This window comes from Neovison vison, chromosome 1 (genome assembly GCF_020171115.1).
Source record: "Neovison vison isolate M4711 chromosome 1, ASM_NN_V1, whole genome shotgun sequence".
Classification (NCBI taxonomy): domain Eukaryota; kingdom Metazoa; phylum Chordata; class Mammalia; order Carnivora; family Mustelidae; genus Neogale; species Neogale vison.
In genome coordinates, this window is record NC_058091.1 from 88,786,973 (window position 1) to 88,797,139 (window position 10,167).

The following is a 10,167-nucleotide window of genomic DNA, read 5'->3' on the forward strand; positions in this document are numbered from 1 at the left end:
ACAGTTCCCACCCCCACTGCTTCCCCATGGCATGCTGGTGAAGGAGAGAGCCTTATTATCCTCATTTTGCCGACAAGGCAATGGAAGCTCCAGGATCTTCTGAGACTCACCCAAGGTTGCCTGACCTGTAGGGGCAGAGTGAGGGCCTGAGCTCAGACCTTCACACTCCAGAGCCCAGGCACATTCCACAGCACCAGGTGCCCTGGGAGGCCTGACCAGCTGCCTCACCCAGTGCCATTTGCATTTCAAGAGGGCACCAGGATTCCCCTCCCCCCCCAAGAGTGAGCTGCTCATGGTAGAAGGTCAGGGTCAGTGGGCCTGAAGTATTGGAAAGGGCAATGTCTTCCCAGACCTGGAGAAATACCCCATATGAGGTCTTTGGACCCTATTCAGAAAGCCCCACTTTTTTTTTTTTTTTTTTTTTTTAAGATTTTATTTATTGTCAGAGAGAGAGCACAAGCACAGGGAGCTGCACGCAGAGGGAGAAGCAGGTTTCCCCGTTGAGCAGGGAGCCTGATGCAGGACTCGATCCCACATGACCTGAGCCAGAGGCAGACACTTAATGGACTGAGCCACCCAGGCATCCCAAGGAAGCCCCACTCTTGATTCACCCTCTTCCCTACTGTAAATCCTGGTAAAAGGGACAGACACACAGATGTGGGTGTCTACAAAGCCTTGGTAGCTCTGCCTGGGGCGGGGGGTGGTGAGGCTCATGGAGGGAGAGGTCTATTCAGGGTCCTTCTTGAGTCTCTAGCTGGAAATGGCAAATAAAAATAGGGTAGCGAGGGGCGCCTGGGTGGCTCAGTGGGTTAAGCCTCTGCCTTGGGCTCGGGTCATGATCTCGGGATCCTGGGATCGAGCCCCACATGGGGCTCTTTGCTTGGCAGGGAGCCTGCTTCCCCCTCTCTCTCTGCGTCTCTGCCTACTTGTGATCTCTCTCTCTGTCAAATAAATAAATAAATAAATAAAATCTTTTTTAAAAAAAATAGGACAGTGAGAGGGAAGGGACTGGTGAGACCCTCTACTTGACTTCTAGACTTCCTTGCCCCTGGCATGGGAGACTTAAGTGCGGGCTGAGGAAGCAGGTGGGTAGTTAGGGATCTTCCTCAAAGCTCTAAGGCAGGTTCTCAGCCTTGGCGGTGCTGACACTGTGTGCAGAGGATTCTGTGTTGGGGGGCTGTCCTGGCTCTGTAGGATATTTACCTGCCGGTAAATATGTCCTGGCCTCTCCCCACTGGATGCTGGGATCATCCCCACCGTGAAAAGCAAAAATGTCTCCGGGCATTGCTAAGTGGTTTCCTGGAGAGAAAAACAGCCCTGGTTGTGAACCACTCCTCTGACGTCATATACACAGGTATCCTCCCCCCGCCCACCCTTCATCTCCACCCAGTGCACTTGACAGGAGAACCCAAGAGGGGAGGAGATGGTTAAATGAAACCAGATGGTAACCCGGAAAGTATGCATTCAGGCCCCACCCTCTCCCAGAGCTGGCAAGTGCTGGGCCCTAGGCTGGTGATGGGGTGTTCTCAGCCCTCTGAGGTTAGTCACCTGGAGCCTGGCTGGGCCCTTGGAGGGGGCAGGGCAAGGCTGGGCTGCCTGGGCTTCCTCTCCCTCCTACCCCCTCCTTTTCTCCCTCCTCCTCCCCTTGCCCCTCCTCCCTGGTGTCTTCTCTTCCTCCTCCCTTTCCTCCTCTTCCTTGCCTTGGGGCAATGCCGCTCTGCCCCAGTTTCTGTGAGGGCCTCATCCCTGGATGTGCTGAAGGCTCTGGGTGACCCACTCCAGGGCCCCAAAGTTTGCTGTAGCAGCCACTGAGCCATAGCTGACAGGTGGACCGAGGGCAGGAGGGCCTCCAAGGCAGGGCCTGGGCAGGGCCAGAGGCAGGGCGGGGGGTGGGGTGGGAGCATTCCAGCCCTGGTTCCCGCACTAAGTAGTCTCCGCTGTGGGACTTCTGCAGGTCCCCATTAGCAAAACTGTTGCCTTTCCCTCCGTGGGTCTCTGGTCAGACACCCCCAGCCATTCTGAAAGCACATGCCCCTGTCACTCCTGACAAGCCTCCCGAGCCCAAGGAGCAGGGACCAGATGGCCGAGACCGGAGGCTGGCGGGCGCTGCAGGTCCTCATCTCCAAGGCCGTGGGCCGAGCCCTTCTGCAATGTCAAGGGGACCGGAACCCCACATCCTCAGAAGCATACTTCCTACGCTGAACTTCCTGCATGTCCAGCACTGCCCCACAACAAAGAATTCTCAGTGCCCAGGGTCCGTGGTGCTGAGGGCAGGACGCCCCGCACTATAGGGCTTCGTGAGTGTGCTTCCATTTGTGTTATTTGCACACTCGGAGTCTGGCCTATAAGAGGAGTCATTTTGAATGAGTGACTGCGTGAGGCAAACAAGGCTACAGCCTCAGCTGTGCTAAGCAAGGGTAATGCCAAAAGCCAGCATTTACAGCCCTGCAGCCTTCCTGCCCACTGGGGAGGTCTGGCTGCCCTTGCCCTCAGCGGCTCCCCTGCTGCCCTTGACGGAATGGAACATGGGTAGACCCACACGCCCCTCCCGGTAGACATAGTAGGCATGGTGGGGCGTAGCGTGTGGACCGCGGGGTCAGGCAGGCCTGGGTTCAGTCACTGGCCCTCTGCCCCTAGATGGACAATGACGCTCCTTACTACAGTTTGCTCAACTATAAATAGGACTAAGTAACAATATCTTCCTTAAAGGGTACTGGGAGGATTAGAGGAGATAATCCACATAAAGGGTTCGATGCTGTGCTCGCAGCAGGTGGGGAAGAGTGATTGTTGATTACTGGCATCGTGGAGCCCATTTCCGGTGTTGCCCCTCTGCTTGTAACACCCGCAACCCCGTCCCCACTGCTGAGTCCAGAAGAGTGTGGGAAGGCTGCTGAATACTTGGTCGCCCCTCTCTCCAGCTCAGCCGTGTGCCAGACCTGGGATAAGCCCCAGCGACACAAAGGCGACTAGGATGTGGTCCTGAATGCTGCGAGCAGTTCACGAGCCATTGGAACACTGGCAGGAGCCTGGAAGGACTGGGATCTGGGGTTAGGATGAGGCCAGCACAGCAGCCAGGGCAGCGAGATGCCCCAAAGCATTCAGGGCCCTTGCTGACAGACTCAGAATTAGCTCCTCCTTAAAATGTGCACTGGCCTCCTCCTAGTCCCAGCCAAGCAAATGACCACACCCCAAGAGGAAGGCCTGAAGGCACAGAGGAAGATGAGATCAGGGCAGGAGCTGCAGTGCCAGAGGCTTCCTGGAGGAGGTGTCAAGAGGGCTGCTGCCCTGGAAGGGGAAGTAGGATTTTGAAAGGCAAAACTGACAACACACACATTCCTGGGTAGGAACTTTTAGCACCAAAGCCTGCTTGGGAGGAAGGCCCTGGGCAGATGTGAGTTGGGCAAGTAGTTTGTAAATTAAATGCAAAAGAGCGTACATCACCCCTCGAGTACAGGGATTTCTTCTGGAAGATGGCAGTGCTCTGTAGCTGGGGGTTCCCTCCCAGGGACCTGGGGGCTGGAGGGCTGTGAGACCTGGCAGAGTGGAAGTGGGTTCTCCTTGTCACTGTGTCCTGGAGGAGCGGGACAGAGCCAGCCCGACACACAGGCATTTCGTCCTCTGGGTCGTGCTGTCATGTCTGTGAAGGTCCCCAGTACAACGGGCATCCAGTACCTGGGAGATAGTGTGGGGTCAGAGGTGAACCGAACACTTGGGTGTCACGAGAGCGGCAACGGAGGAGTAAATAAATGGCACTAGACCTGATGGGCATGGCCCTGGGGGCCTCCTGGAGGAATAGACCTCCGTGCCCCATCAACCAAGAGTGGTGATTATGGAGAGCCGCGTTGACACCTTGTAACAATGAGAGGCATTCTAAGATAGAACGGGTAGACTGGTTGGAATGGGGACTGCCCCTCGCTAGAACCCAGTTCAATTGGACCAACATTTATTGAGTGCTCACTAAATGCCTTGTTCAGGAGTGAGAGAAGGAAGAGGATCTGGGAGGCTGTTATGTCAAGGGTAAGGGCGAGGGAGCACTGCGCTTAAGGAGCTCACAGCTGGAAGGGAAAGAGAATCTCCCTGACTGATGGGGGGCCGGGGGCATGCTGGGCTGGGGGAAGCACCCGAGCAAATGTCCAGGGGCTTTGAAGGACCAGGTGCCACCAGGGGTGATGGGCAGGAAGTCTGGCAAGAGCACAGGTGATGGGAACCCTGTCCTTAATGTCCTTGCCTTCAGGGCTGGCAGTACAGAGCAAAAGATGCTTTGAGGAGGAGAGCTACACAAGTTGGCCATTGATATGGAAAGATTCATTTGGTGTGAGTGTGAAGCCCAGGCTGAGAGGTCTGAGATGGGCCCTGGGGAGGGCTTGGTGGGAAGCCGGAGGAACCCTGCGGGAGGATGGAAGCCTGGTGGGAGTAGTGGCAGAGGAGGGCTGGATGAGAACCATATGGAGGACACTGACAGCCATACATGAGGGAGAGGGGTGAGGGGTCACCTTGGCTTCTGGCTTCTGAGCTGGCAGAGGCCTCTGAGAAGCAGGGTGGGGTCTGCACAAGCCAGGGACATGTCAGGGGGCCCTGAAGGCCACCCCCCTTAGCTGGAGCTGTCTGGCTCCATGGCCAGCAGAGCTGTCAGCCAGAACCAGGCTGGCTCTAGAAGCTTCTGACTGGTGGCACCTTGCCTCTCATCCCACCCTTGGCCGTAGCAGTGGAAGCCCCAGTGTCTGATGCCTCAGCTTTCCCCTTCTTTCCTCCCTCCCCCCACAGAACTCAAAGAAACCCTCCTTACCCAGCCAGGAGCCGAAGACACCATCGGGCAAAAAGGCGAAGTCTCCATGCCCTCCCCTGTCCCGGTCATGGAAGCAGGTCCGCGAGCAGACGCTGGCGGCGGCTTACATGCCAGTGGTGGTAGACCCAAGGGGGCAGAACCTGGACAAGCTCAGGTTCAACTTCTACACCTCCCAGTACTCCAATTCCCTGAACCCCTTCTACACCTTGCAGAAGCCTACCTGTGGCTACCTGTACCGAAGGGACACCGACCACACCCGCAAGCTCTTTGACGTGCCTCCTGCCAACCTGGCCTTGTGGCGCTCCTAGGCACCAGGCAGCAGCCCCCGCCTGTACCTTTCCCTCCGCAATCCTGGGTCCCAGGCAGGGGGGATGGGCTGCCTGTTCCAGGAGGAGGACTGAGCCTGGACTAGGAAAGCTGTGCCATGCCGAGTGTCAAGGATGACAAAGGGAGGTCCCTGTTCTTGGCCTCAATTAAAGTTGGTCCTTCCTTTCCCTAGCATCTGAATGAGTGGCTGCTGGTGGGTAAACCGAGCCCATAAGGTTGTTGTACAACAGGTCAAGTCCAGAGGTGCCTGAAGACTTGGAAGGACTTGATTTGCAGCCCCCTCTCCTCAAGAGTGGCCTCCACACCCCTCCAGAGCCTGAGTCCTGGTCAAAGCTGAGGCTGGCCACACCCTCCCCGTAGTCGAAGCTTGGCAACCGCTCCAGAGTCAACAAAGAGAAAAGTCAGCTGACTGTGAGCCACAGGAAAATGGGGAAGCCATGCAGGGCGAAACCCAGTCTCTGGGGAGGCCTCCTCTGCAGCCTGAGTCTTAGACCGAATCAGCCCTTCTGCACTTCGTTGCTGGGCGGATGGATTTCCCATCTTGTTTCCCCTCTGGTCTGGAAGAGCTGACCCTGAGGTTAGTCGGGCTCACAGGCCATGATTCCTGAGGAAGAGCGATGAAGGCAGAGGGCGCTTGACCCCGTGCAGTCCTGAGGGCGTCCCTGGCCGCTCTGGGACCCAGCGGTGATCTGGAATCAGATCAGACGGGCCTGAGGGGGCGGACGGCGGGCCTCTCCTCCCGAGTCCACAGCTGGTGACTCTGTGTTGGTGACTGCTAAGACCAGCAAACACCTGCAAATTAGGGTTTCTCCTTTCCAGAGAGCCAGTTGTAAAGTGTCGGCCAGCATGTCACTGGGTGGGCCCAGCAGACTTCATCCTAGAGGTCACCGCTCATTCCGGGGGGGGGGGGGCGGGTACTGGTGTACTCAGGGGAGCATCCTTCTGCAGTGGAAGAGAGTGGGGCCGGTGTGGGATGGAGGGACAGGATTCTGGAGACCCAGACACGCCGCCAAGGCATTGGCCAGGGCTCCCTGGATGCCTTTCTGTTTTCAGAGAAATGATGCCCTTTCTCTGAAAAGAAGAGGGTGGGAAGGGAAGAAGGAGCCCCCCTAAAGGTCCCTCACAGGACAGAGCCCAGGGTTTTCTGTTTGTTTGCAGTCGGCTCTCTCTCAAAAGCCAGAGGCTTTCCTTCAGTGCCTGGCGATCCTTGGCTGGAAGCGGGCCCTTTGGCCTCTGGACCAGGTCGCTCCTACCTGATTGTCAGTGTCGGAGTTGCCGGCATGAGAAGGAGCTGGGGGTCTCTTCGTGTGCGAATTCTCCCTTAACTCCCAGTTTCTAGAGCGACCTTTCGCTCTTCTCCAGCCTCTTGGTCCAGAGCCCCAGAATAAGCGACAGCCGGGGGTGGGGGAAGGAGGGCCAGAGATGTCCGTCTTGCTGCCTTGCAGAGCCGTCTGGGGACCTTTCCACCTGTCCCCCTTTTCCTGCCCCTGCCTGTCCTAATCCCAGCTTCCAGGGCACCTTCTGCACCCACGCCTGAGCCCGCAGGCTTCTGAGGCAGACATAGGCACCGCATCCGGACCATCTGCCTGCCCTCTCGAAGTGTTTGAGTTTTGACTTTCTGCCCTGAGACAGTTACCCCTTGTCCATCTGCCTTCTGTTGTCCAGAATTTTACTAGAACCTCTCTCCTGCTGTCTTCTTTCTCTTTGTCTCTGTGGGTTGGTAGGTTTAAAGCCATTATTGCCTTTTTTGTTGGAATGGAGATAGATTCAAGTGTTCAGTCTAGGTGTAAAGAAAAGTCAAACATCCACTCCATCATCCAACAGACCCTTGCTGAACACCCAAAGGCTGGGTCCTTAGGCTGCAGAAATGTCCGAGAACCGTCTCTACACCCCCAAAACCCAAGAACCGGCTGGGCTGAAGTGGGGATGGGGGTGGGGGCCCAGCATTTTCCCTTCCCCAAGGGACTAATGCCCTTGCCTCTCCCCTGGAGAATGGTCTCCCCCTTGAGGTTCACCTTGGTAGAGCAGCCTTCCAAGGGACTTTTTAAAGAAGCTGACCCAGGTCCCACGTGGGGGTGGGCGGGATCAGTCCAGAAAGCAAAGACCCAGTGCTTAGGGCTCTGATCTGTTTCTGTGGGGGTGGAGAGTGGTGGCCAGGCAGCCTTGGAGGGGGATGGTTAGGCCTGGGACGGCTGCCCCTCCCATCTCTTCCCAGCCCGGTTTCTGCCTCCGCACACCTGCGCCACGCGCTCCTTCTCCCTGGAACGGCTCAGCCAAGTGGGTCTTCTCACTCGGCTCTTGGCATCTGTCCCAGGAGGGAGTCTTGAAGTCATGAAGCAGCCTGGGGAAGCCCCCAGGCCTCTGTCTGACATGCCTACCACAGTGGGTGTGCACTTGGCCCCTCCATACCTCTCTGTGCGTTCACCTCTTCCTGGAGGCCTTGGTGTGGACCCCAACCCTCCTGACCTGGCATCCGTGTCTGGGCGAAGAATGGAGCGCGGAACTGAGAAAAGCCACAGAAAGGGGAGAAGCTGGGCTCTGGGCTGGGGAAGTCGGTGGATGTCATTCCCACCCGGGGTCTGAGAGAAAGGATGGGGGCCCCACATCCAAACATCCTGACCCCTGTCACTAGAATTGTCCCTGCAGACGGGCCATGGAGAAGCTGCTGGAGTCAGGGCTGGGGGGCTCCTCTACATCCACCCCCACACCCCCACCGCCGGGCCTTCCTCAGAGATTTAAAGGCTTGGGCTAAGAGCGTGATGGTGAGGGGAAAATTCTGGTGCCACCACTTGGAATTTCTGAGAACCTCAGAATGATTTTTCTGTCCCCAGTTCCTCTTGGGTCACGTGGAAATAATCCCACCCCACAGGGCCATTGTAAGCCTCTTCCTCGAGCTTAGCTCGGTGCTCTGAACACAGGAGACACTGGATGGAGGCTCCGTCCTGCTCCAGCCTTCTTGAATTCTTCCTTTAATCAAGCACGCGTGCATTCACTCACATTTCACTGTGCTCAGGCCCCTGTCGGTCAGGTGTTACCCTCAGAAAGATAACTTTCTGAGTTTCTGAGTCAGTGTTTAAGGAATGGAGTGTTTGCAGAGACAAACACTTTCCCTTTCGCTGAGGGACAGGTGACACGCCCAGAGAGTGGCCACAGAGGGCAGCCCATCTTGCTTCCAAACCTGAGTGGTAAAGGGAGGTGGCTTTACCACAGGAGCCCAGGGAGAATGTTCCTAGGAGCTGTGGTTGAAGACAGAGAAACCAGCCAAACCACCTCTCTCCTACTCCCAGCTGGTCTCCCTCCACGGCTTCCCAGGCATGAACCGCCGGGAGCCAGAGGGCAGGGGAGCCCGAGTGAGTGAGTCTGCAGGGGTCAGCCTCCGGGAGCTCAGAGCACACAGAAAGCTGTAGAATGAGTGGGGAGGGGGCCAACAGGACAACCAGCAACACGACCATGTGGAATTCAGGTACTAGGTCCGGAGCAGGAGCAAGAGATTAAGAGCACAGTGGCCTCTGTCCCAAGCTCCTGAGGACAGGCTGACAATACACAGCTGCTTATAATCCAAGAAATAAATGAACATTATAAATGTTATAGAAGCGTGGACATTGTCATAGATGTGAAAGTGACCCCCGTGACTTCCATCTCCTGCTCTTTCTGCCTTGCCACAGTCCTCCTGCTTTGGCGGGGGGGAGACCCATGACTCGCACCTCACCCACAGAACGTGCCAAAGATAATGGGATGGCATCGCCTTGGGTAGGTACCCTACGTAAGCTTCCCCTGTAGTGGATTGGAGAGTGTCCTTGCTGCTTTATGAAATAAGGAGCCACATTGGGGAGCCCATGGAACAAGGAACTTTGGACAGCTTCTAGAAATCGCAGGCAGCCTCTAGGACCCGAGAGTGGCCTCCAGACAATATCTAGCATGAAGCCGGAGCCCTCAGTCCGAGAGCCAGGAAATGAATTCTCCCAAGCACATGAAAGGGGGAAGTGGATTCTTCCCCAGTCAAGCCTCCAGACTCAGACACAGCCCAGATGACACCTTGATCCCAGCTCTTCGAGAAACAGGACAGAGGACCCAGGGAAACTATGCCCGGACTCCTGGCCCCCAGCAACTGTGGGATAATGTGTAGAGTTAGCAGCCACTGACTTTGTGGTAATGTTAAAGCAGCGTAGAAAGCTAACAGAACACATAAGCAAACAGTAGGGTGAGGCGAGAACAACAAATTCTGCGGAGATTCACAGAGGAGGGTGTGTTTGTGCTCACACAGGAAGGGTAGGGGGACGATGTGAATAGGGAGTGGTGGAAAGATGATTGTCCCCTCGGGACGCCTGGGTGGCTCAGTTGGTTGGACGACTGCCTTCGGCTCATGTCATGATCCCGGAGTCCCGGGATCGAGTCCCGCATCAGGCTCCCAGCTCCATGGGGAGTCTGCTTCGCTCTCTGACCTTCTCCTTGCTCATGCTCTCTCTCACTGTCTCTCTCTCAAATAAATAAATAAAATCTAAAAAAAAAAAAAAAAAAGATGATTGTCCCCTCATCCCTGAGCCCTTCAACCCCGAAGCTGAGAAGACTCCAAGAACAAGGATGCCAGCCTGGGCCCCCGGAGTTCACTGGAGGAGTGTCTCCCCTCCCCAAACCCGGCCTAGGGTGTCCTGTGTTCATCACTTTGGGCAGAGGAGAGGCAAAGCAGTCCTATTCAGTTTCTTTTTCTAAAACAGCTCTCGTCTCTTCTTATGAGTAATATGAGTTCATTATAAACCACTTAAAAATATGAATAATTTTTATTTATTTATTTTTTAAAAATAGTTTGTTTATTTGACAGAGAGAGGCACAGGGAGAGAGGGAACACAAGCAGGGGCAGAGGGCGAGGAAGAAGCAGGTTCCCCGCTGGGCAGGGAGCCCGATACAGGGCTCAGTCCCAGGACCCTGGGATCATGACCTAAGCCGAAGGTAGACACTTAACAACTGAGCCACCCAGATGCCCCAGATAATTTTTAAAAAGCAAAGATTAAAATTTCACTGGTGATGTCGTGACCCAAGTTTGAGCCTTGTTAACG

General features: G+C 55.8%; 1 protein-coding gene across 1 annotated transcript; it reads left to right on the plus strand.

The window, feature by feature from the left end:
• The first annotated feature begins 1,495 nt into the window (after nucleotides 1–1,495).
• GUCA1ANB (GUCA1A neighbor) lies at nucleotides 1,496–5,099 on the plus strand. Its single transcript, XM_044237284.1, has 2 exons — nucleotides 1,496–1,539; nucleotides 4,765–5,099. The coding sequence occupies exons 1-2, from the start codon at nucleotides 1,516–1,518 to the stop codon at nucleotides 5,092–5,094; spliced, it is 354 nt and encodes a 117-aa protein (XP_044093219.1). The 5' UTR covers nucleotides 1,496–1,515; the 3' UTR covers nucleotides 5,095–5,099.
• The last annotated feature ends 5,068 nt before the right edge of the window (nucleotides 5,100–10,167 follow it).

Bases quoted from the DNA above. Each gene is read 5' to 3' on its own strand.
- GUCA1ANB (XM_044237284.1), top strand. From the start codon at position 1,516: ATGGGGTGTTCTCAGCCCTCTGAG. The intron at 1,540-4,764 runs GTTAGTCACCTG...CTCCCCCCACAG, and splicing joins GGTGTTCTCAGCCCTCTGAG to AACTCAAAGAAACCCTCCTT.